A 27,860-nucleotide genomic window follows, 5' to 3' on the forward strand; every position below is an offset into this window, starting at 1 on the left:
CACAAATTGATAAAATATGCTGAAAAATTAGTTCTCTAACTAAAACTCTAGCCAGCAATAATAAGGTGTGTGTGTATGTTGTGTGTGTGTGTGTTCTGATGAAGGAATATTAAAGCATTGTATTTTTCAGGGATGGCTATAAAGATAGGGATTAACTTCAATTTTTTTTTTTAAAGTGATTGAAAAAATATAGGGTACCACTAAGGGAAGAGAAATACCTTCTACATCTTCCATGAGAGTAGGGGTTATAAGAAATGTAGGAAACTTTATCAATTTAACAGGAGACAGGAAAACAAAAAAAAAGAAACAGAGAAAGAATGATGAGCAGAAAACATAAAATATGAAGAGAAAATGAAAATATATACTGATCAAAATAGAAAATGCAAATATATACTGATCACAGTGAATATGAATGGATTAAACTCACTTAGTGAAATTGTCTGCCATGTTGGTTATATGTAGTTTTACAAGAGACCCAACTAAAATAAAAATCACACAGATTGAATATAAATTATTTAAAAATATACCAGGAAAATAACCAAAGGATATATCAATGTTAATATCAAATAAAATAAAATAGAATGTAAGACAAAAGACTTTGATAGGAATGAAGAACATTCTACCAAGAAAATATAATAATGAATTTGTGGGCATCTAAAAATATAACCTTACATGTAAAGCAAAAACTAAATTACATGGTGAAATTGACAAAACACGATGTAGTTGAATTAAAAACCTAAACATGACATGAGAGGATTTCAGAAAAATATTTAAAACATGGGACTTGAAAAAGGATTTTTGTCACAAAGCACAAAAACACAAACCATAAAGGAAAATATTAAATTTTTTTACATTAAAAAAGTCTTGTTAGAAGATGTAACCAAACTCAAGGGGTTCATCACTTGGGGTGCATTGAATTGAACATTGAAAGCAAAGAAATTTTTTAGTACTTGTTACAAGTAAGGGGACAGGGAGATAGCTCTCAAAGCTGTCTCTTATGGGGTTAGTACTGGGAGCTTTTATTCAGTGTATTAGAGGGTGGGTGCAGCAGGGAGTTTGCACAAGCACTTCGGTTTAACTGTGCATGCCTAGCATGTCAACATGCTAGGTGCATACATTGTATATTAAAAAAAATGGCAGAAAAATCTTAGTTTTCACACCTTTAGGAGGAGATCTTAGTATTATAATGAGCTAAAGGTAACTTCAGGACAACTCAGAGAGGCTTCTGCACAGGTCCTCAATTCCAATCTGGCTCAAACTGGCTCATGTAAGGGGCTATCAGGGGTGCTATCAGCAAGGGGTGATCAGGTGAAACACCTACGTGAGGTCTCCTCGGCTGCAGCTATTGGTTCTGCAAACCAAAACACACTCCTTCCCTGCTTTGTCCCTTCCTCTTTCTCCCTTCTGCTTAGAGCTTTCAGACCTCTTATTTGAGTAACTTCCCACTGTACCCTAGCTAACAAATATATCATATAAGAGAGAAAACACAAGTCACATAATCAAAATAAGATTATAAAATCAATAAAGGATTAATAACCAGTATGCAAAGAGCTTCTACAAATCAATAAAAATGACATTTTATTAGAAAAATGGAAAAAGATGTGAAGGGGAGAAAATCTGAATGGCCAATAAACATAAGAAAAGATTTCATCCTCACTAGTAATCAGGGAAATATATATCAAAACTATATAAGGTACTATTTCACATCTATTATATAAGAAAAATAATAGAAAGAGTTGGTGCGAAAAAACACTCATAGGTTCCTGGTGGGAATAAAAGTTGTAAGGAGAGCAATTAGTCAGTATTAGAGAAGCCAAAGATTTCAATGACCCTAAGGTGGATTTTCAGTTTCTAGGTTTATACCATAGAGAAACTCTCACATAAGTTCATGAAATAAATGAATGAGAATATTTATTGTTCTAGAGAAGAAAAGAAAAAATTCAAACATGCAACAGTCAGAGGAAAGATAAATATGTGAGATGTTCATACAATTTAATATTACACAACAATTAAGATGGGTAAACTAGGCTGACATGTATCAACATGAATATATTTCCAAAATTTGTTATTCATGATAGAGGTGAGTTAGAAAGTATCTATAATATGGCACCATTCATTTAAAAATTTAAAAACTTGAAAACAATACTATAAATTGCTTATGATTACTGTTAAATAACAAAAATTCGACTGAATAAATTTTAAAGATATAATTGGCTTTATTAGTTGATTCATGAATCAGGCAGTAAGTATCCCATCTAGCAAGTAAAGGGGGGTCTTATCATGAAGATTACCTCATCTTTCTTTGGGGAATGAAAAGGCCCATGTGGTAAACTCATTGGCACCCATCTGAAAATTTCTGACTGACCAGTTAAGACTAGATTTTGGGTGGAGGTTGAAACTGAAATCAGATTACATACTAAGCCCCAGCATGGGGACTCAGCCAAAGAGATGCCATTTTGGACCTGTGGTTTTCTTTTTAACATTATAATCTTAAATGAATGTAAAAGAAATTTTAGGTGGGGGTGCCTGGGTGGTTCATTCAGTTAAGCATCTGACTCTTAATCTCAGCTCAGGTCTCAATCTCAGGGTCATGAGTTCAAGCCCCATGGAGCCTACTTTAAAAAAAAAAAGAAATTTTAGGTGTTATATTGTGTTTAAAATATTATTCTGACTTCTGGTTTCAGCATTGACATGTATAAGGCTCTGAAGTAATTGTTCCCATCCTTACAATAAGAAAAATGTTGAATGAAATAAAAATCAGTGACTTTTCTTGGACCCACCAAAGAACTGGGGTCACAGGGCAAATTGCCAAACTGAAATCTAGACACACAGGCAAATACAGAGAATCATAGTTGAGATCTGCTTACCTGGAGCAGAAGCTAATGAAGCCATAAAATGGTGAGGACACTTAAGTGGTAATTTTGATGAACTGCTAGAGGCTAAGTGTAGACTAGCATGAGAATGAGAAACTCTTAAGTCTTAGGAGGGACCCACACTTCCATAGGTTTTACCTCCATGTGAAGAGCCAAGAAAATTCTGTCTCCTAGCTCAGGCTGGGAGGGTGGGAGCGGGGTGGGGAAAAGAAAAGCAACCATTCTGAAATACACCAGGAGCACTCTTCAAAACAAAGGCCTACTCTCTAGTGGAAAAGACTTTTTCAGGGTCTTATCCCACCTACTAGGAAAGGCTTTTACCCAACTCCAGCTCACTTTTGCCTTCCTGTCTTACCTAAGGGGGAGAAGTTAACAGTTGTGAAAGTCACAGCCAAGGAACACAGGCCCACTAAAAGCCTGAGATTTAATTACAGAATTATAGAATGCTTTTTCTCCTCCACACCTTAGCACCACATTAACAGGGCTCCTGTATAATCACAGTGGATTATAGCTAAAAGAACTTCAAAATACAGACTTAATTTAATTTAACTTAATTTAAGGAGGATGCAAAATCAAGGATACTGGAGGAATTTAAAGCCTCTGAAATCTATATAGCTCATGCATTCCCAGGGCCCAGTATATTAATTTTCTGGGCCACTGAAACAAATTAGCACAAACTGGGTGGCTTACAAACAACAGATATTTATTATCTCACAGTTCTGGAGGCCAGAAGTCCAAGATGGAGGTGTTGGCAGGGTTGGTTTCTTCTGAGGGCTGCAAGGGAGAATCTGTTCCATGCCTCTAGCCTAACTTCTGGTAGCTTCAGGCATCTCTTGGTTTGTACATGGTGTTCTCCTTGTGTCTTCACATAGTCTTCCCTGTATGTGTCTCTGCTTCCTCACAAGGTCACCAATCATATTGGATTAGAGACCCACCCTACTCCAGTAGGACTTCATCTTAACAAATTAAATCTGCAATGACCTTATTTCCAAAAAGGTAACATTCCTAGGTACTAGGGATTAGGACTTAAATATATGAATTTTGGAGGAACACAATTCAACCCATTACACAGACTAACAAAATAATAAACAAAGAAAACATAAATTGGTAATATCAGAAATAAAAGAGAGGTCATCATACGCTGCATGTTAACTAACTGAAATTAAAATAAAAACTTCAGGGCGCCTGGGTGGCTCAGTTGGTTAAGCGACTGCCTTCGGCTCAGGTCATGATCCCGGAGTCCGGGGATCGAGTCCCACATCGGGCTCCCTGCTCGGTGGGGAGTCTGCTTCTCCCTCTAACCCGACCCCCTCTTGCGCTCTCTCTCTCTAATAAATAAATTAAAAAATAAATAAATAAATAAAATAAAATAAAAACTTCAAAATAAATAAGGAAAGAAAGAACAGTGAACAACAACAAAAAAAGAGAGAGGTCATCACTACTTATCCCACTTACAATAAAAAGTTAATAGAAGAATACCACAAACAACTCTTTTGTTACTAATTTGGGATCTTTGATGAAATGGACCAATTTCTGCAAGACAAACTATCAAAATTCACAAAAGGAGAAACAGATAATCAGAATAGGCCTATATATTTTTTAAGATATCAAATCAATAATTAATAATCTTCAAAAAAAGAAAGCACCAGACCTAGATGGTTTTATTGGTGATTTCTATCAGATGTTTTAAAAGGAAACAATACTGGTGGTAATGCAATCTTTTCCAGAAAACAGAGGTTGAGAGAACACATCCGAACTCATAGGGTTGAGCAGAAGGTGTGAAAATTATGATAACAAATATAGAAAATTAAGAACACTATGAATTGAGAGAGAGAAAAATGTAGTTTGCTAGAAGTTGGGAGGTGGAGAACATGAGTTTGAGTGAGGAATTATTGTTTTAAATAACAGACACTTGAGTATCTCTTAAAGCTGGTGGAAAATGTTCAATTGAGAGGAAAGGTTGACTATATTAATCAGAAGAAAAGGGATAATGGATAGTGTAAAGTTGTTGAGTAGGAGAAGGGGAAGAACTCCAAGCAGAGGTGGAGAGATTAGGTCCCTCTATGATAACTGGAGAGATGCAGACCAGGACAGAAACACAAGGGAGGTGTGTATGTTTTATTTTAGAAAGATGAAGAAGTTTCTATCTGATGACTGCCGTTTTCTCTACAAAGTAAGGACTTTAATCTCATTTATCTTGACTGGTGTATATGTAAAATAAAGCAATCTCTTCCAGCATATTTATCAATTCAACTTTTTAGATACATAGTAGTTTAGTTTTGTGGTTTATGGATTATATTATTTTTGGTGTACTATTGCACACTGTAGAGTTATATATATACCTCTAGGTTTTTAGCAGTTTATAAAAGACCTAAAACCTTTCTGTAAGGAGAAAAATTATAGAAATTACAACCAAAGGTGATTTTTTGATGTATTTCTAAATGGCTGCATCATGTTCCATCTTATATATGCATTATAATCCTTTGGACATTAATTTCTTTTAAATAACACCATAATATATATTCTTATACATGTGTCTTTGTCTCTCATCATTTCCTAAACCTGAAATTACTAAACGTTTTTAAAATCTCATAATGCATATTGTCAAATTGCCCTCCAGAAAGATATTCAGTTCATCTAGTCAAACCCCAAAGGCAAAATGTAATTGAGTGATAAGTATGCTAATTTAAAACCAGGATACGGTTTCCAGTTTCTAGAATTTGTTTTAAATGAACACTTTCTAACTTGGAACCATAGGTGGCACTAAAGCATCAAGGAAAGGAACCACTTCCAGAATCCTGGGTTGGCAGGGATTATGAATGGACATCTTAGCCACATTTTATAGCAGGCAAACTATATTTCTAGAAAAAAAAAAATCCTTTCTGTTCTTAATATTATCTAAAAACCACCTTCTAATCTTACATTTTTAGTCTTAATTGACATACTTGAGACTTTTTACAATGTAAGCCTACTTGCATGGATCTCGTCCTCTAGGCTGTGGGATACACTTCATCATACCATTTGCAAACTATTCCTTAAAATGCCAATTGTCTTACGCGGTATTTTTCATTCTTCTGCTTCTATTACTTTTGTTTGTTCCAAGAAGAAAACATAAGTCATGGGTCAGAAAAGCAAAGAAATCTCACATGACCTGATCATAACGATTAGCACTGTACCACTCTGAATACGAATTCATGTGATATATTTAATTTCTTAAATTGTATAGTAATCTTCTAGTTTTGCGGTGTGAAAATTGTGTTTTAAACAAACATATAAATGCCAAACTGATATGTCTTGGTAGAAATGGTTTTGCATGTTCCCACTGTCCACTGTTTACACTGGTAGTGGGAATTGCTCAGCTATTCTTGCCATCCATGTGAGTTCTGACCCAACACTTCTGGATTTCAATATGCCAATGACTGAAAAGCAAACAGGCTTGCAGAGCACCTGCTTTTCTTAGAAGACCAAATGGCTCCTACTGATATAGATGGGACATGCATTAAATACTGCTTGCCTTGACCTAGTTTGAAACGAGAATCTGGTAGTTGGCTTTCCCTCTGTAACTTCCTTCAGCGATGACAGTAGAAAATGGTTTTATCGGGGCGCCTGGGTGGCTCAGTCGTTAAGCATCTGCCTTTGGTTCAGGTCATGATCCCGGGGTCCTGGGATCGAGCCCCGCGTTGGGCTCCCTGCTCTGCGGGAAGCCTGCTTCTCCCTCTCCCACTCCCCCTGCTTGTGTTCCCTCTCTTCCTGTGTCTCTCTCTGTCAAATAAATTAAATCTTAAAAAAAAAAAAAAAAGAAAATGGTTTTATCACCACCGATTTATGGTTGGAAGACAGGAAGGGAAGAGAAGCAATAGGAAGCATTTGTGTTAATGCCTTTTCAAAGATATGTCACAAAATGCTAACCCTTACTACCTTGCTACTTACAATAAAAATGCACTAGATTCAGAGGACACAGGAATTGAGTCTACCCATTAAAACTGCTTTACACTAGTTTAAACAAGTACCCACTGCTTCAGAGATCTTTCAGAGTCACGTTAAATACACACACATACACACATCCTTCAGCTGGGCCTTCTTGTTTCTATATAAATAAAGGGCTTACTGACAACATTCTGGGAGAAGCTTGGTATCAGAAATATAAGTTAAAATTCTGGGTACCCAATTCTAGAACTTTCAAGAACACTGACTTATATTTTTCTCTCTGCAGGCAAAGTAGTTTACAGGTCTGCTTAACTGCAATGGAAACATTGCCTGAATACATATAAATATGCATATAGATGATTATATATGGAAATAAATATATTTATATGTATATATGTGTATGTATTATACCCATAGCAAGAGAGATATACTCCTTTTGATTAGTTTGTTGATTCTGCTTTAAAAATTTCCACTTTTTCTAGTTTCCTTCTGAAAAGTGAAAACCACCTGAGCACTGAACAAATTAAACAGTTCCACAACTGTTTAATTCCAGAGAGTTTAGAGGCTTTAGCTGGGGACATTGTAAATAAACACATGGCTTCATGAAACCTCTCATACAATTTCACAAAGCAGTCTTTGCTGGATTGGCTGAGAGGGAGCTGAGAGAGACACATTTACTCACCAGTTAATGCTATTGGATGGGTGACCTAACTTCCCTGAAACTCTGCTTGTTCATCTATAAAGTAGGGATAATGTTATTCTGATGATTAAGGAAGTTATTCTGATGATTAAGGGATGATATGATTAAGGGAGAAAAGTTCATAAAGTTATTCTGATGATTAAGGGAGAAATTCTGATGATTAAGTTATAACGTTATTCTGATGATTAAGGGAGAAAAAATATATATACATTTATATATATACATATATATGTATTTGCCTTTTTAAAATTGAAGTATAGTTGACACACAATCTTATATTAGTTTCTTTCAGGTATACAACATAGTGATTTAACAACTCTGTAGGTTATGCTATGCTCACTGCAAGTGTAGCTACCATCTGTCACATGCAACGCTATTGCAATATCACTGACTATGTTCCTTATACTGTGCCTTTCATTCTTGTGACTTACTCATTCCATAACTGGAAGCCTGTACCTCCTACTCCCTTTCACTTCTTTTTGCCCATTCTCTTCCCCCAAAATTTCCACTTTGTTCATTCGTTTTGGTTTTTAGATTCCACATATAAGTGAAATCATATCGTATTTGTCTTTGAGTTATTTCACTTAGCCTAATACCCTGTAGGTCCATCCATTTTGTTGCAAATGGCAAGATCTCATTCTTTTTTGACTGAGTAATATACACACACAGACACACACATGCCCCATGTCTTCTTTATCCATTCATCCATGGATGGACATTTTATCTATTCATCTATGGGTTGTTTCCATATCTTTGCTATTATAAATAATGCTGCAATAAACATAGGGGTGCATATATCTTTTTGAATTAGTGTTTTCATTTTCTTTGGGTAAATACCCAGTAGTGGAATTACTGGATAGTATGGCATTTCTATTTTTAATTTTTGAGGAATCGCCTACTGATTTCCACAGTGGCTGCACCACCAATTTACATTCTTACCAACAGGGCATGAGGGTTCCTTTTGCTTCACATCTTCTCCAACACTTGTTATTTCTTGTCTTTCTGATACTAGCCATTCTGACAGGTGTAAGGTGATATCTCATTGTGGTTTTGATTTGAATTTTTGGGGAGAATATATTTTAAGTACCCAGAAGAGGTTGGCATTTATTTAACAATAAATTGATTAAGTGAATCTATGAAAGGCCTCTTCCTCAGGTTAGTCCTGTGGATCCAATTCAGTGTTTCAATTCAATTTAGCTCAATTCACTTCAATGACATAAACTTTCAGCCATAAGAAGCAAGACCCCAGTTATTTTGTATCTTTCACTAAGCCTCTGACTAACCTTGCAGTTGCCTTGGTAACCAATAGCCCATTCTCTCTTGATGACAGAGGCTTCTTTACTCCAAGTTTCACCCTTCTTCCTTCTTCTATAGTCCAGTAGGAGAAATGACCAGGCCGTTAAAGCCAAATGTCTATACATTCTGATGAAGAAAGAAAATTCTGGGTTTCAGCAATAAAATTTTGTTTTAAATATCTTATTGCTGTGCTCTGAATCTTGATGTCCTTCCCTCTTGGGCACAGTTCCTCTCAGGTGGCCAGAACCACATAGTTCAGAATCCTCCATTCGGGGAGCCCTCCATGCCCAGAGGCACCAGCTGACAGAAATGTCCCCTATTCACAGTCTCTGATTTCTACCTTTCTGGGATCCAGTTTGGGGGCAGGGAGAAAGGAATTAAAGGCAGGAATTAAAACAAGAAGAAATGAATCAGAAAAAAAAAAAAAAAAAGGAAAACCAGGAGGAAAGGGACAAGAAAAATGGAGAAAAAGAAAAGAAAGTAAATGAAAAGGACATAACAATGTTAAACAAATGGAATTCCAGTCAAATAAATGATTTAGAGTGTTAGATTCTCCTTATATAAATGTTTTTGTCTTTTATTATTGTAAACATATATATCAAGCAGTACAAATTTATGTAAAGTAAAAAAGAAAAATATGTAAGCCTCTTCACTCACTACTCCTTTCTTCTTTCCAATGGTTGCTAACCATTCATAGTTTAGTATGTTTCCTACTGAATATTCTCTTCACATAAAGAATAAAATATTTTATTCACATGAAGAATCATAGCATAAAACTGACCTGTGACATATTATTTTTCAGCTAAAAATATGTACAGGACTTTCTCCCATGTATTACATATAGATTTATCTCTTGTTTTTTAATAGCCACGGAGTACCTGAACTCTATTTGACCAGGATTTACCTGGTCACCTCTTGATAAGTGTTTAGGCTGGTTTTTTGTTCTCTTCCTTTAAATAAATAATTTAAAAAGGAAAAAAATCCAAAAATGTTCTAGAAAACGTTTGAACATTTTACTGACATAATAAGTTTTTGGCAACACTATAGTGTGTATAATTATTTACCAGTGCCTCCACTAAGTAATGCGCATAAAAATGATAAGGGTACAAGTGAGGTGACATGCTGAGTTCTCAAATGAGAAAACAAACCTTTTAAGTCTAGTTCCTGGTTCAGTTATTTAAACAAAGGAAGCAGTTTAGTTAAGATTTGGATCTGACAATATCTGTCTGCTAAGAAGATATAGATATTTTCAGGGGCGCCTGGGTGGCTCAGTCGTTAAGCGTCTGCCTTCGGCTCAGGTCATGATCCCAATGGGATCGAGCCCCACATCGGGCTCCCTGCTCAGCGGAAAGCCTGCTTCTCCCTCTCCCCCTGCTTGTGTTCCTTCTGTCGCTGTGTCTCTCTCTGTCAAATAAATAAATAAAATCTTAAAAAAAAAAGAATATATAGATATTTTTAGTAAGTTAAAATCATAGGCTACGGAATTTAAAGAAATTAAAGAGCTTGTTTGGTCCTACATACCCTCTCATATTAGAGATTAGACAACTGTGGCTGGGCACAAAAAAACTGTGTTTGGTTTTGCCTGGACATATACACTAGTATTTTGCTAATATCATTTCTACGTTTGTAACCTAGTAACTGAATATTATTTCACTTATTTATTTATTATTATTTTTAAAGATTTTATTTATTTATTTGAGAGAAAGACACACAGCGAGAGAGGGAACACAAGCAAGGGGAGTGGGAGAGGGAGAATATTTCATTTATTTAAAATTATTTCATCCATTGTCTTGCAGGGGTAAGCAGACATAAGACCAGGGCTCCAACAGAGTTCTGTGGGTAGCACTATGGGCCTACATAAGAGGCTTGGGTGTTATTGGGACAGCTGCACAGCAGAGGTAATATTGGCACTGAGAATCTTGAAAAATAAACAGGAATTTTCAGAAGGACAAGGAGAGAGATCATGGAGGTTTTCCATGTACAGTCATGATCTATATATATATTTTTAAAGATTTTATTTATTTATTTGAGACAGAGAGAATGAGAGAGACAGAGAGCACATGAGAGGGGGGAGGGTCAGAGGGAGAAGCAGGCTCCCTGCCGAGCAGGGAGCCCGATGCGGGACTCGATCCCGGGACTCCAGGATCACGACCTGAGCCGAAGGCAGTCGCTTAACCAACTGAGCCACCCAGGCGCCCCCAGTCATGATATATTTTATCATGGGACATTTACTGGGGCATTTTTGAGAGTAGACATCTTAAAACAATGCAATTTTAAGTGTGTATGTTGGAACATTGGAGAGGTGATGAACAATTTCATGAGATGGGAAACTAAATCAAGGTTTGAGATTATTTGATGGATATAGAATCAAGCAAATATCTTTGTCCATCAACATCCAATTATGAGTCCTTGGCTGGTTAGTCTCTACTACTGAGGGCTTGAAACTAAGAATCAGAACTCCTGGTTGGTAAATTTCTTAAAATGAAAAATCATAAAGTTAGAAAATTAAATTAAAAAAAATTAAGTTATATGTTAATTAGACTAATAAAATTTCAATAAAAGAAACTGAGAAAATGTGGTTTTAGGTAGTGGTCACTGTAAATCCAGGAACCTCCTTCACTAGAGACACAAATATATAGGACCACCTTCTTTCTTAGATATTTATAGATACACAATGATAAAATTTGTGTTCAATTTCTCTCTCTGCCTTTTTAAAGTGTGCCCAGATTATCCTTAATGTTTCTTTCTGGGGCACCTGGGTGGCTCAGCTGGTTAAACGTCTGCCTTCGGCTTAGGTCATGATCTCAGGGTCCTGGGATAGAGGTCCGTGTTGGGCTCCCTGCTCAGCTAGGAGTCTGCTTCTCCCTCGTCCTCTGCCCCTTCCCCCTCTGCTTGTGCTCTCTCTCTCTCAAATAAATAAATAAAATCTTTTTTCAAAAAAATTTCTTTCCAAGTTCTCTTGCTTTTTTTTTTATTATGTTATGTTAATCACCATACATTACATCATTAGTTTTTGATGTAGTGTTCCATGATTCATTGTTTGCATATAACAACCAGTGCTCCATGCAGAACGTGCCCTCTTTAATACCCATCACCAGGCTCACCCATCCCCCCACCCCCTCCCCTCTAGAACCCTCAGTTTGTTTCTCAGAGTCCATAGTCTCTCATGGTTTGTCTCCCGCTCCCAGTCCCCCCCTTCATTCTTCCCCTCCTGCAAATAATACATTATATGTTAAAAAAAAAAAAAAGTTCTCTTGCTTCTTAACCTTCCTTGGCTTCTCTTTAATTTCCTGAAGTTGGTCTTTCCAAGGGTGTTTCCCTCCTTGTTTGCTCTCGATCTCATCCTCTTGCATCCATTTCCACTTGTTGCTCATTTCCATAAAAAACTTCAATTTTATTTGGATGTCCATTCTTCCTCCACCCAGCCATGTGCTTCTGGGAGTGTTGACTTCATTTCCATCTCCAGAGGATTAAATTCCGAGTATTGTATCAATCTAATCTCATACCTCTTGCCAGTAATTCCTTTAGGAGAGGACATGTAGTATAGCCAAGGAAAAACTACTGGAATTCTGGTGGAGGCTGCCAGGAAAGGTTTTCTTATTTATAAGAAAACAACCTAGGAAAAGGTGGTTTTTTTCCATGTTCTGGATTTTGTGGTGTCTAGATATAATTTCTGGAATTGCTGCAGCCATCTGTAACCATGAGAGCGGAGAAATGGAAGAGAACTTGGGTTCTTGATGATACTGTTCAGTCATTAAATTAACCAATCCTGGAGTCTACCTTGCATTTGAACTTCCTGTCATTTGGGATAATAAATTATTTAAGTCAGTTTTAGTCAGAATTTTCTGTTATTTGCTGCCAAAGGCATTGTAAGTATATAAAAATGATTCAAATTTATTTCTTAAACCCAGGCCTCTCCTCAGTCTCATGTTGCATATACTGCTGTTTATCAGGCATTTCTATTTGGAATCCTAAACTAGTCCTGACAAGTGATCTGTAGGTCATAAACTAGTTATTTTATAAGTAATAAGAATAAAATTTTGTAGTTACAGTCAGACCCTGATAACTCTTCTTTCTGAAGAACTAAACAGTTTGATAGGGTCTCAGTGAACTGCAGGAAAAATAGTTCCCAAAGTTATCAAGTGCCCCTGAGAATCAGTCTCAGAGGAACTTGGTTATTGGAAACACAGTAATTTATTTGCCTCCTTTAAATGGAGTCTTCATTAAATATACAGAGGGCAGGTAACCTAATTCAGTACAGTTCAAAAAAACATTTATTGTCTGTGTTCTAAAGTACATATGCTGGGATGGATGCCATATGGGGCACTCAGAAGAGTATGCTATCATGGGGGTCTCTGAAGTCCCCACCTCCTGGGACAACTGCTTTATGTAGAATATAAGGGACTGCTCTGAAGCTTCAGAAACCTTCTGTCATTAACCTAAGGTGGAATTCTGCTGCAGGGAAGAAGCAATCTGCCAGTTTATGCCCTATTGAATGGCAAGCAATTGAGCTGTCATCTTTCTTGGGAGCATATTCAAGTGAGAAAGTTCTCAGACACAAAAAAGAAATAACCTGTTCGCTGGAGGACCAGTGGTATTTGAAACTAATGAAGTTCCTAAAGTAGGGATGACAGAAGAAAAATTTGTGTGCACTCCACTCCATGGTGCTCTGTCCAGAGAAATCACGTGGTACAATGGAAAAGACCCTGGACTTGGAGCCAGAAGTGCAGTTTAGGGATCAGCTCTGCCACTCGATGGTTTGGTGATTTTCAGAGTCTTTTCACTTCCTGAATCTCTCTTCATCTATAAAATGGGCATGCTTGTTCTAGCCCACAAGGTTCTTGTGACGATCAAAGTTGGTAATGAATATGAAAATGTTTATAAACCTCAAGGCTAACATGGTAATGCCAATAAACACTATCTCGGAGATGAGAGTAACGGTGTTAAATCCAAGTGCTCTGTCTGATTTCCACATCTGCTTGTGAGATAGAAACTTTTGCTTTCTTACTGCCTCAGGAAATTAAAACATAGACATTCATGTATATTTGAACATGAACTTTAGAGGAATATATAAGAGTAACATAAGAATTCACAGAGATACACAGCAATATAGAAACAGAAAATAAAAACTTCCTAAAAATAAATTAAATCTTTAATAATATATAAACTACTACCCATATGCCATGCACTGTGTTATCATTCAGTTTTATTATTTTAACAAAACTTTATAAGGTGTTATGATCTCATAAAACTGAGTGATCACATGGACTATCTTTGAGTGTATGTATGCAGTTTGTTTTAGCGGAAATTGTCTTATTAACATGGAAGTGCACAAATATCAAAAACAAGGGAAACTTTTATTCACAAGTATTTTATTTATTTTTGTTTAAAAGTCTATCAGTAGGATATATTCTTTAATGAACACTAGGAATACAATTCTATTCCAAGTTAGAAGCAGTAATAGAAAGTTAAAAATTTTAACAAGAGCTCAGCTAAGATTACGTTTAGTAATAAGGAAAGAACTTTAGGCTGGTTTTAAAAGATTAATTTGTTAGGTAAACATCTGGGTTTGGTTCATCACTTGCCTTGGAAACCTTGATTAATTTATGAGATTTTCATCCCCATATACTAAAAAAGCAGTGAGTTACCCGGTGTTATACACCATTGACGGCAAAAGTTAATTGGATTCTAGACCCTTTCACGTTTATCCCTTAAGCAATTCCTTGTTGCTTTGAGTGGAACCATGCTCTAAGAGAGTCTGTATATTTGTGTGTCAGAGAGCAATACAAAAATGAGAGGAATTACAAGTGACTGAAAAGTGAGTTTGAAAAAATAAAAATACGTGTTTGTATTTCCTTTGGTTTGTGGTAAGATACTCTGGAGGGAGACACAAAATTAGCCAAACCAAAAACCAAAACCAAAAACGAATACAAACAGCTGTCTTGGCACATACTTTTTATAAGATTTTGATTGTGAGCCATGTGAATGTATTATTACCTATTCAAGAAAAGGCTGTATAAGATGGTCTGTGATTGAAAGTGTTCCAGGGTTGGGTCTTGGAAGGGGAACACAGAGATACAGCTGTTGCTCATTGTAGTTAATCAGCTCTTCAAGTAAGACCAGCAAGAGCCTTGGGGAGGGAGGGAATTCAAGATTGAGGAAGGAGAGAGGCAGATGAACCTTCGGGGAGTGTTGGCTGGGAAAGCTGACCTGCTCTTTTCCAGCCCTGTGAGGGGTTTGCAACCTTTCTTTGGCTCTGACAGTTACAAATTGCATTCAGTTTAGAAGTCCCTCCTTAGACATCCACCTGCATATGCTGTGTGATCTTGGTATAATAAAATAATACTCAGAGATGAAGGGGAATTCATCATACTGGTTATTGACCTCATTTCTGCTTTCAATTTGCCTTTGTAAACTCTCATTGTTCCTTCACCCTGTTTTCTTTATCAACTTTATTTTTTGGGTGTATTTTATCTTGTTACATTATGCATTTATATGAGCTACCATAAATCCTTTCTGGAACTAGAAGGTGTATGAAAGAATACATGCATAACTAGTTTAGGAAAACGTTAACACGTTATTTCTGAGAGGTGAGAATACAAGTGATTATATATTATTTTTCTAGCCTTATTGCGATATAATTGACCTATAACATTGTATAAGTTTAAGGTGTGATGATTTGGTACATGTACATACTGTGAAATAATTGACCACAATAAGGTTAGTTAACACAATCATCACCTCACATGATTGCAATTTTCTTTTTTGCTGTTGTGAGACTGTTTAAGATCTACTCTCTATAGGTGATTTTAATTATCTTATGGTTAGCCATCTGCATTTCCAAGTATGTATGTATATATATTATATATTTATTTATAGTGGGCATTAATTCCTTTTCTGATTATACATATATATAAAATCTCTCTATATAATCTAATTATATAATCATATAATATATATCACATATATATGAACATATATTATACCAAATGCAAAAGAAAATGTTTGTGGTAGCACTGGTGGACTTTTCCAGCAGAGAAATACATGAGGTGGTAGAGAAAGAAGACCAGAAAGGGGTTGTGGGACTTTGTCTTAATTTTCCTTTCACCATGTGCTTCTATGAAAAGGCGGGAAGTACAGTGTAAATGCAGTGGTTCCTTTGAAACACTTTGAAAAAGAAATGCTATTCTTGTGATTTCTTTCTCGTGTATAAAATAATAGGTCATGAGACAGAGTTTAAAGTCAGTAAATACAGGTGTATACCTTCTTTTTTAATAGCTGCAGTGTGAACCATTGTATGGATCTAATGTCACTTAAAAATCCCCTATTGTTGAATATTTGGGTTGTTTCTACCTTTATTTGGCCAGAATGAAATCTTAAAGTGTGGCATTGTCAGGTCAGAGTGTTTGTAGCCAATGTCATTACACAAAAATATTCATCTTTCATCTTCAAGACCTACAACACTCAGATGACCTTTCTGTGCCCACTCCCTGGGCCTCTTGCATCCTGCACAGTTGCCTCTCTGCTACTTTGTACACCTACTTCTCTCTAGGTCTCAGACCTTCCCTTCACAGAGTTTCTGCAACCTGATCCTTGGTCATCTAGTTTTATCTGGTACCATTTATCTAGCAGTCTTGGCTAAAGACGATTGTGATCTGAATCAGTTATTTCCCCTGGAGGTTGTAAAATGGTGTTTTCTAATTCTGCCACTTGGTCTACTGATTTTTTAAATACAGCAATATACAAGAAGGGAGGCCCTTCCCAGAATCAGCAATTCAATCAAGTAAAAATTTCAAGCCTGAAAAAAAAAATAGCCATGAAAGAGGAAGATTCTTATTTTAGTAGTTCTCTATAATCTACACTTTATTGCACACTGGGAAATAAGGATAAAAAATCTAATTGTACAATCTGACTTTTATGTAAAATTTTTGCCCTACAAGACAAAGAGTCAAGGTCATATAAAAGCAAAACCAGAATAATTTATTTCAATGCATCTTTCCTTGAACAAAAATAAAAATAAGACTTTAATGTGTCATTTCCTTCAGTATTTTATGTCTTTTCAAAAAAGCCACTGGTAACTGACGACCTAGGAGAAGGCAAGTCTTGCTGTTGTGAGAGCCATCCTTATTGGGTGGTACAAATAGCAGGAAATAAGTTTGGGAATAAAATTTTAAAAGTTAATATGGTAATTTAACAGTAATGAGAATTAATAAAACAAAGCCTACCAGAAATTTTACAAATATAAAATTTCCATATTCGTGAATTAGATAGGATAGTCAATGTTGATGAAAGTGAAAGTGTAGATTAGAACTAATTGAGCTTCTTAGAGAAATTTGAGATGAAAAGAGTAACTGGAAAGTCCCGTCTTTTTTTTCCCCCTCTCAGTCACTATGATAAAGATTGTCCCCTGAGGACTACTTCCCCACCATGTTCCTCTACAACACAATGCATTGTGTGTATGCTGGAAAACCTTCAGTACAATTTTTATAAATGACTCTATTCTGCATTTAAAAGGAGTAATGAGCAAGAGGTATTGGGCTTGATTTCTTCACTGATTCCAGATGAATATACATTTCCACTGTTTTTCCTCAAAATGTTCCTTCATTATTTCACTCCAATGCACTGCTTTACCCATGAATGCTCACCTGGCAAAAAGATGTTACAAGATATGTAAAATATTCTACAGATTTCCAGTTCCACAGGTAGAAGAACCTTAAATTTTTTCTTTCTTTCAATAGCTGCAAATAATAGGAGTGTTTTGAATTAGATCAAGAAAATTACATTTATAAACCAATAAGTGTAAATAAGCAATCACTAAATTCTGTAGATAATTTCCTTTTGAAAGTAAAGGTTTTCTTACTCAAATGTCCCGATTTTAAGATACTAACAGCCAGTCACGGGTTCAAAACAAACTGTGCCAGGAGCTTTAATGAGGTCAACAGATAGCATTTAAATAAATGTAGCCATAAGTTCAATAACCAAATAACTGGGCTGAGTACTAAAATATGAAAACAGGTCAATTTACCAATTTGCTAAACACCAGTCCAATTAGGTAACAGACACATACAGTAATGAAAACAACACTGTTAGAATAGTCTAAGAGCCAAAGAAAAGAATTTTTTGGCTGTCTTTCCTATCTCAGAAGCAACTGTCAAACAGAGGTACAAGAAAGCAGAAAGTTATTATTCTTTATCCAGAGCTTGCACATTCACTTTGGGAAACGGGAAGGAGAGAGATTCACCAGCCACCTGTAATATTGCATTACTCATAAAATGGATCTTTGAGTTTAATTGAACTTAAAGAATAAAGCCATAGGCAATCAGGAGAGAAAAATGCCCTCCGCATGTTTAGGGGATATTTAATTATTGAGGAATATTTATTCTACTAAGGACCACTAGTTTTTAGTTACAATAAGCAAACAAGAGCCTACTAAATTATGGAATCCTTAAAAGACTTAGCCTTACTTAATCTCTATCCCTAGAAGATAATGTTCTGGAAATGTTTGTAAATTGACTGTAAATAAAATAAGTGTAAAAAGGAAAATTTTAAGAGATTTTAGAGAGAAGGGAGACAGTCTTCCAGAGAGAGAAGATAAAAGAAGGGAATATTCAGAGAGGGCAGATATTGAAGGATGGAAGTAAAGGAAGAGAGAGTCCCTGGAAGACAAAGACACAGGAAGGGAAGCAAAGAAAGAGTAGGAGGACAGGGAAGGAGGTGAGCTGAGGCAATGGAGAGAGAGGACTGGTGATGTGAACTGGGGTTCTCAGGTTGCTGCCCCTCGAGGGAGCATATCCTCAATAGCAGTTTGAATAGTCCATTATGTGCTTGAAAAAGAACATTTCTGCTTTATTTTCAACCTTCTGAGTTTATTTCTAAAATAAACTTTTATATTCCCAAGAAACTCTAAAGATATTGCTCATATCTGAAAGCAGTCTAGTTTCAGAGGGTGATTTTCTTTTTTAACTTAGAGAATCATGTTTTTTTTTAACATGCAAAACTAACCTGATCACTTTATTTTGTGTTCTGAAATTATAGCTGCCATATTCTACTGCTTTATAAATAAATCAACATTTATTTTATCATTGGGAGCTTTAAAAGATAAACCTCAAGTTTTCATTTGGTTTGTTTGCATTCTAAATTAAAAAAAAGATAATGCAGAATAAATGACAAATAGAAAAACACATGAACTTAAATAGGTTAAAATTCCTAATTGGATATAATCTTAAAATTGGGAAGCAGACATACTCTCAAAATTCTTTCTATTCCTTACATTTAATGACAACAATAACAACAAAAATCCCGTAATTTTCTAGTCCAGAAGTAAAGAGAGTCAGGTATCATTTTAGAGAGGTGTTTTTTTTTTTTTTTTAACTGTCATGGAATAATATTTCACTCTTGTGTTCTGATTTTTTAAATACAGCATTTAAATAATTCTTTTAAGATTTTATTTATTTATTTGAGAGAGAGTGTGCAAGGGGGAGAGGGGCAAAGCGGGAAGGAGAAGGAAAGCATTCTCGGAGGCGCTGAGCAGGGAGCCCTACCTAGGGCTCCTTCCTAGGACCCTGAGATCATGACCTGAGATGAAATCAAGAGTAGGACCCTAAACAGACTGAACCACCCAGGTGCCCCAATAATATAATTCTTTAAAACATTTTCATTTCAAGCCAGAAGTTCCTAGTCTGTCAGGATCTGCTCCTAATTTACCTGACTCCCTTTTCTCCAGGCTCCCTGGGTCAAGAAGCAATGCACTGATGGGGTCCTCTGAGGTGTCCTGCCACTTAGCCCTTAAATGACTGCAGAGTCCCCCCCCAGGAGGGTCTCCTCCCCCTAAGATGATTTCCCATGCATTCATCCACTGCTAGCTGTTGTTTTTGGTATTAATCCAGAGGTGTGCATGAATTACTTCTCTAGAACTGTTTCTTTTGCCAGAGGGGAAGTTCCTGTGTGTGGTTATTGATGTTCTTTTCAAAGTCAATAAATGACAAATAAAGAAATAATGGAAGATGATTTGTGGCAGTTATGCCTGCAGGCAGCTATAACACAAAAAGGGGAAGTTCATTTCATTATTTCAAAAGGCTGTAGGCTTAGTTTCTCCGTGGTGGCCGGGGAAGGGAGGACAACTCCTTAGTGTCAGCCCTGAGGTTAACTGGATAAGTAGTTTCCTGGCTTTGGCCTCAGCTCAGATTTTACCGTCTCTGGATGTGAGGCCAGTCCATGCTGTGATTCTGTTCACTTGAGAGTAGACTGCTTTGAATCTGTAAGAGGTTGGACATTTGATGGTGACAGTGCTGTGCATATTTTGTAGAGTTTTTTTTCCTGGTCCTAGTCATAGTGACAGATCATTGGCTCTAAAATCACCACAGTCATTGGAAAATTGTCAAGATAACCAAGATTATCAGGCTTGAGAACTGGCCTGAAAATCTCTTTCATACCCAGACTCATTGGAGGGAAATGCTGGATTCCAGAGCTCTGCATCTAGTCCACTGGCCCAAGTGTACAACCCTAGAAGATACTAGTGTGTTTGTCTATTTTTTTCCCTAAAATTATTTTCCAGTGGGCAAGTGTGTTCAAATGTACAGAAGCTATAATTTCCTGTTTTAATATTTTTCTTCTGAGCCTTTCAGTAAATTCTGGGCAAAGCAGGGGCTGAATACTGAGCCCTTCCAAAGTAGCATCACCAAATGCAAGTTCATACTTACTCTGGACAGTCTTGCTGTTGGGCAGGTATGTGCTGAATGACTTCGTAAATTGTACTGTGCAAATCTTGTCCTGATATGCCATCAGGGGTTGGAGCAGACCTACTTGGCATCTAGAAAATGTGGCACATTAAAAAAAAAAATTAGCAGACTAGTAAATAGTATGTCTACTCTGCTGCATAGTTGAAAACAACTGGAAGTGGTGATGATTAGAAGATTAGATCTGTTTATCTTCCCTACAATGTCCATCTTCTCCTTGCTATAGTTTCCTGCACTTACCCTATGGTAGTTTATGTAGCAGCATAGCTATGAAGTCAGAAGAGGAATAGCTTAACAATGCTATCACTTTTTTTCTTCATTTAGGAAAAAAGCTGGCAGTACTGTAAAGGAAATATAATAGAAAGAATAAAATAGCAAAAGAGAAGATATCAGGACAGCTTAGAATCAGAGAGCATATACGATTATCTTTTATATTACATCTCAGTTAGCTTTTTGACACTGTTTGCCAGTTATATGTGCAAGGATGGTTGAAAAGAAAGAATAATGTGTAGACAAAAGCCCTCATCACACTGCAAGTTAATACAGACAGTACCAAGAAATACAGAACACACAAAGGGAGATGTTTTGGTTTGAACGCAGTCATGGATGGGCTCTAACTAAAGGCTTGGAAGAATGTGGGAAGCACTGCAGTATATTTCTGCCTGGTAAAAACCAACATGTATTTTGCTGAAACCGGCATTCATGTTCTATTAACTCCCCTTCCTTGTATCTGATAATTTTCTTCTTCTTGTAAACACTGCCTTCCAATTAGTTTGCTAAAGTCTGGTTCCCCTCCTCATCCCAAGCTCTTCCAATTTTCATCACACTTCCAATGGATCACTTTCAGTCTTGTATTTATAGAGTATCACCTAGAGGACTCTTTGCCCTTGATAAATCATCTGAAGAGTTTGTTATCTCAATCCAATTTAATCTGCTATGTTGCATTGGAACATCTTAGCTCTGTGTTTTCTTTGGAAACAGTTCCCATTCCACTTGCCTAAGTTCTCACGTGCAGCCCTAGGATATGTGATTCATTCTATCATTTTTGTGCCAAGGAGATTTTCTTTACCATTTGTATGGTTGGCCCTTGAACAAACTGGGTTTGAACTGCGCAGGTCCACTTATACATGGATATTTTTCAGTAAATACAGGACGTACTGTAAATGTATTTTCTCTTCCTTATGCTTTTCTTAGCATTTTTTCTCTAGCTTACTTTATTGTAAGAATACAATATATAATACAAATATGCATTAACTGACTGTTGATATTATTGGTAAGACTTTTGGTCAAAGTAGGCTACTAGTAGTTAAGTTTTGGGGGAGTCAAAAGTTATAGGCAGATTTTTGATTGGGTAGCCTTGGCACCCCTAACCCCCATGTTGTTCCAGGGTCAAGTGTACTTGAGATCAACTCTTGAGTTTTTTTGGTATGGGGGTGTTTGGGGGCTATGATAAAAGCAATCTATAGGTAATGACTTATTCACCTAAGCTCATATCAGCTGGTAACAAGTAATAAATTTGTTCATTTCATGCCATAGCTTTCTGTCCAATTCCCCAAAGAGGTGCTAAATGGACAGTAAAATCTACAGCAAGTAGAGAGAGGAGGAAGATTCCACATGTCCATGTACCACAAGCTGAGAGATGATTCTTATTTTTAAAAACTCAAAAAGTAAGTTATTTCCCTTCTTAACTTCAACTTTGACATCTTGGCCTTATTATTATTTTTCCTTTTCTTCTCAAAGCCATTGCATTTGGTTGCTAATCTTCACACATAACTGCCATGCTGGCTTCTTCTAACACCGGTTGTCCTACACATGTCTTGTTCCTCATCCTTTTCCTTCCATTGTTGGTGTTGATTTCTCACTTCTTCCCAAAGCACCTTGCACCACCAATGAAGAACCTTAGCTGACTCCTCAGGAATTTTCAGCTTTGAAGATGGGCATAGCTCCAAATTAAGTTATTCTACTTATAACAGAAATAAGGGCGGCTTCCGATATGTAATCAAAGTGCTCATTTCTCTGCCCCAATTTCTTGAGGATTATAGCATTTTGAGCATACAGGTCTTCCCAATAACATCTTCAAACTGAATACTAATTAATCACAAGGTTAAATTTAAAGTTTCTTACATAGATCTCACTCCTTTCTCATGAATTCCTAGGAATAAATTCTGCATCCTTATAAATAAAGAAACTCCCCAGTTCCAAAAATTCAACTCTAAGTCTTACCAGCTCTTCAGTTTCCTGCTCTCCTATTTAAAAGCCACACCCGACAAGGGGCTTTCTGCTGTGGTGAGAAGCTGTTTGAAATAATTGATCTACAAATATTTATTTTTGTCCTTTTCATTGTAGAAGTGAAAGGTGAGCCAGTGCTGTCTGAGACTGAATAGGGTAGTGCGAAGCTTTGCAATGCAGTTCTGCCCTTCATCTGTGATCATGGTGCTACCAACGTGCCCTTAGGAGGATGAAATATAAATCAGTCTCCCTCTATTACTCACATAGCATTTGTGAAGTAAAGTCTGTGGCTAGGAAAATTACTGTATGAACCTTATGCATTGATAGAATTCACTGAACAGACAGGTGAGGTAACCAATCCCTAATGACAAATAGTTCTTAAAAAAAAAAAGGAAATGAAAATGCCTTGAAGCAAGTAGTTTGTTTATGGCCCCTTCCCTAAGTAAACTATCATAGGGGAACAAGAAAGCAGAGGTAAGACTGGCCCTACAGAAATCTATAAAAATGCTAACGAGCTTATTAGCTCAGAGAACATTCTTTAAGTCTGTTAAACAAAACATATTGTTTTAAAAGACCTTGTCTTTGCAAACTGAAAAAATGTTTCAATGGTGTAAAGGCTCCCCATCTCACATCTCAGGCACCTTTAGGATAAAAAATAAAGATGTGTACTTGCATACTTTGGGTTTATACGGTACCTTTCTTCTGAAGAGCATAAGGGTATGAGTAAGGGTATGATCATTTGTCTTTGCAAGCTATGAGGGGAAGGGAAGGGAAAGTGAGGAACAGAGAGAGAGAGAGAGTTCAGTGAAGTGACAGGCTCTAGCCATCAAGGTGATGCAGAATGATTTAAATCAGGGTCCCTGATCCCCTATTTGTTAAGTTCTCTTGAACTTCAACCTAGTTAGTTCTCTCTTTGCTGAGCTTACCAGGTAAAGAATGTTTACGAATTAGTGTAACTTCCTAATTCGTGTTAGCCTTACTTATAAAGGCCAAGAAAGATGCTTTAGCTCCTCAGATCTGGCAACATCATTCACTACAAAGCGAGTAAACTCTGCTGAGGGTAGCACAGCCATTTGACCACACTGCCTGAGTGCTTAACTGAATGCTGCTTACACCTCTGGTTAATCAGCCACTAGGGAAACCAACCCTGGGAACACCAGAAGCATCTGGAAAAGCAACAAATTCATATATTCCAAAGTCATCCAGAGCATCTTCATGGCCTGAAATGTAAAACAAACACTACTTACAAATCAAATGCCTCGAACTGCTACTGTAGTTTTTTTTAAGCCTTTGTAAAACTTATCTTTACTGTTTGCTTCAAGTGGTATGTGTATAAAACCAATTTAACATTTCCTAATCCCCTATAGTCATATTGTCACTAAGCAGTGTTGGAAATCACTCCTTCAGAAGCTGAGAATTGAAACTAAATTGGGACAATTATTCTTAAAGTCTGATGTGGGAAGGTGTATTCTATATTCAAATGAACACGTGTGGGCAGGCTTGTCCTTTGTAACTCTCAGTTACCAAAGAGCACACCAAGGCTTCAGCCTGGGAGTCACAGCATCTCTTAATCTACACATAATATGTACTGCACCCTGCCAAATTTAAAACAGAGACCATCAGAACTAATAAGAATACATAATTAAATATAGCTGCCCATGTGTCCAAAATATAATACAAGGCAATATCAAAATCACCCAAACTATCATCTGTAAAATGATGGGAATGGGGTGGTTGGGAGGAACCAGATGGTCTCTGGGGCTTGATAAGAGGAAGCAGACCCACATTCACTAAGCATCCAGGCATATTAGGCACTCCACCTACATCATTGTATTTAATTCTCATAGCAACCCTGGTGTGTGTGTGTGGGGGGGGAGTTATTATCTCTATTATATAGATGAGGAAGTTGAGGTCAAGAAAAATTCATTAATTTTCTCAAGGTGACACTGGAAAAAAGTGGCATATATGGCACTGAAACCCAGCTCCATGTGACTCCAGGCCTGAGTTAAAGCCCCATTGTTAGCTTATAACAACTCTGTAGGGAGTCAGTAGTGAATGGCAATGAGGGGCAATCTGGGGACAGAGAAGCAGCAAAGCTGTCAAACCTCCCTTTCCTTTTCTCCCTGGGATGGAGCTGCCAGCATTGTATCTGCTTTAGGAAAGACTAAATTGAGAGGGTCCTGGGCATTTTCAAAATAATACAAGGATCAATGGATTAGAATTCAAAAGAACTCAGTGACGGTGGGCAAGTGACTTAATCTCCAAGCCTTGGTTCTCTTGCCTATAAAAATGGAGTTGAGTGCCTTTCAGGCTTATTTTATAGACTTGCATGACTTAGATAAAACCAATACAAGGGATAGCACTTTGTAAAGTGAAGGCACTATTTAAAGGTAAAGGACTGTTAGTATTATATCAATAATAGCTTATGGGAATTATATCAATAGTACATTATATATAATAATTATTATCAACAATATTAATTCATATACATTAACATTGATATTAGTCTCTTTCAGCATGGCCATTACCTGAAAATGTTTGAGCTTTCCTGTATTCTGTTTCCGGCCTGAAAAAAAAATAGGTATTTCTGTCAGTGATAATAACTGAGGAAAAAGCATTCAGGAAAAAATTATTTTTGTAGGAACATACGTATTACCTGCCTCCTAGCTTCTGTTTTATAACTAAAACCAAGAGGAAAAAAAACCATAGTAAGGTACTTTTTAGTACACATATAAAACAATTTGTAAATTTTCTTTCTAATTTTAACCTACCTTTGTAGGGTTGATATTTTTTCCATAGGAAGAGAAGACACATGGATATAATCAAAAAGAGTGATATTCCAGTTATACTTGCTAAAGGGGACAATGATTTCCCTTTTTGTGCAAGCTTCTCCAGTCCTAAATAAAAGACATATGTTAAATATTTTTACTAAAGATCAATAATAAATTACTATATAGTTTGAGTTGTTTATGCTTTATCTGGGGACATTACTACACCTATATATTATATATTATTTCTTTTGTGTGTGAATGTATGTATATATATATATAGAGAGAGAGAGAGAGAGAGAGAGAAAGACGGGGTTGGGGGGGGAGGAGGGGAGACTGTGTGTTAGCAAGTGAGAATGAGAAAGTCCAAGCAGAAGGAATGCAGTTATTTTAGAAAACACAGCCATTTGACCACAATGGCCTAAACTCTCTAAGGATATTTGTAATTGGAAATGTGGTAATCTACCCAGGATAATACTGATGTGTTGTACTGGATGTAGCAAATAGCTTATGTCATACTTTCCAATAGTGTTCACCACCATTTAATTTAGATCTGTTTGATCTCATTGTATGAAACATTCCCAGTTGCTGAATTGTTCTCTTTCCTTCCATCTCACTCTTTCAGTATAATTCAGGTACATGGATATTCTAGGCAGGTAGTATGTGATTAAAGTGCCAGAGGGGAAGTGTTTATTTCAAATACACTCTACTAATTTTTGACCAATAAAGAAATTTTAATTCCTAAAATAGAATATGTGTGATTGTCAATAAAATATTTGGAGTCCCACACTGTAACTAAAATTCATTTGGGGGTGCCTGGGTAGCTCAGTCATCAAGTGTCTGTCTTTGGCTCAGGTCATGATCTCAGGGTCCCGGGATGGAGCCCGCATCCGGCTCCCTGCTCAGTGGGAAGGCTGCTTCTCCCTCTCCCACTCCCCCTGCTTGTGTTCCCTCTCTTAGCTGTGTCTCTCTCTGTCAAATAAATAAATTAAAAAATCTTAAAAAAAAATAAAAAAAATAAAATTCACTTTGTTTTGCAAGTCATTCCTTTTATTTAATATTCCTATATAAAATATGGGGTAATAGCTATAGCTAACACCTGCTGAGTGCTTATAATACATCCGGCTCTGTTCTAAGAGTGTATGATATATATTAACCCATTGAATGTTCACAACAATCAATAAGGAAGTATTATTATTATCATCCTCCTCTTATAGATGAGGAAGCTGAGGCTTGCCCAAGGTCACTCAGCTAATAAGTGGGCAGAGTTCAGATGTGGCCCAGGCTCTTGACACTTAGTGCTGCCTCCATTTTTTTTTTTTTTAAAGATTTTATTTATTTGAGAGAGAGAGCGAGAGAGTGCACAAGTGGGTGGGAGGGGCAGAGAGAGGGAGAAGCAGGTTCCTGGCTGAGCAGGGACCCTGGGATCAGGACCTGAGCGTGAGCTGAAGGCAGTTGCTTAACTGACTGAGCCACCCAGGTGCCCCCCCTTTGATGCAATTTAAAACCAACTTATTAACCATGGCTACATTAACACCACTTTTAGACTATGATATGTTTAGTCATAGAGTTAATCTATAAAGTGGGAAGTAGTTGTGACCTGCAACAAATGTGAGTAACAGATGTCTTCCATGAATCACGTGACTCAGGTATTGATGTGGAAATGAAATGAACTGTGGCAGTTGCCTGTCCCAGTCCAGCTTAATGTGGGAGTGAACGTCATGGGATATTGCTTCCATCCTGGATGAACTTGGGTGCAGTGAAGAGCTTGGTGGCCACCCAGCTCTGCAATAAATATCCAGGCTGTACTGTGTTGTCTTCCCCAATAAAGACTCTGCAGCAAAGACAGGTCTCTAGCAGCAAAGACAAAGAAAAAACCTTAGTATTTATTTCCATTCTTTCACTGTGGCCATATACATACTCTCATGGCTTTTCTATCTAGAACACTTTCATCTTTTAATCTTCCCAGAATCTTCTCGTAATATAATATAGATCCCGTATGTCAAATTCCAGTTAAAAAGTCGTGGAAATCATTTATCTCTTCTAATTTTCTCATACAATGCTGTCCAATATTCCCCTTAAATCCTTAAGAGTTAAGCAAGGTTGTTTTGCATTATCAAAAATTTTTCCTATCTCCGATGGGAAGTTTATAAATTTCTGATACACATTCAGAAAACTGTGTTCTTAAAACGTTCTTTCTGTGGGATTATAATACCGGTGCAATATTTATTGCTTTTAAACATATTTTAAATTAAACTCTTAAATTTTGGATGGAAGAAATAAATGCATCACAGGGTGGTTTAAAACGAATGAGAATGGCGATTTTTGGTTC

At 36.7% G+C, this 27,860-nt stretch overlaps 1 protein-coding gene across 5 annotated transcripts in view; it reads right to left on the reverse strand.

The window, feature by feature from the left end:
* Positions 1 to 12,057: 12,057 nt before the first annotated feature.
* Positions 12,058 to 27,860, reverse strand: part of HEPACAM2 (HEPACAM family member 2) — a 40,378-nt gene continuing 24,575 nt past the window's right edge. The window contains exons 4-9 of one of the 5 annotated variants that reach the window (XM_035020573.1): positions 25,532 to 25,657; positions 25,289 to 25,326; positions 23,907 to 23,980; positions 20,496 to 20,605; positions 17,442 to 17,534; positions 12,058 to 13,803 (exon numbers count right to left, since the gene is read on the reverse strand). In XM_035020573.1, the coding sequence (XP_034876464.1) occupies positions 13,622 to 13,803; positions 17,442 to 17,534; positions 20,496 to 20,605; positions 23,907 to 23,980; positions 25,289 to 25,326; positions 25,532 to 25,657 (623 nt within the window). In that variant the 3' untranslated portion in view covers positions 12,058 to 13,621. Of the gene's footprint in view, positions 13,804 to 14,151; positions 17,535 to 20,491; positions 20,606 to 23,906; positions 23,981 to 25,288; positions 25,327 to 25,416; positions 25,442 to 25,531; positions 25,658 to 27,860 lie in introns of those variants that run through there. The other 4 variants (XM_035020576.1, XM_035020575.1, XM_035020574.1 and 1 more) reach the window with 4 other exon arrangements.

This window comes from Mirounga leonina, unplaced genomic scaffold, assembly GCF_011800145.1.
Source record: "Mirounga leonina isolate KUSES-001 unplaced genomic scaffold, KU_Mleo_1.0 Mir_174, whole genome shotgun sequence".
Classification (NCBI taxonomy): Eukaryota; Metazoa; Chordata; class Mammalia; order Carnivora; family Phocidae; genus Mirounga; species Mirounga leonina.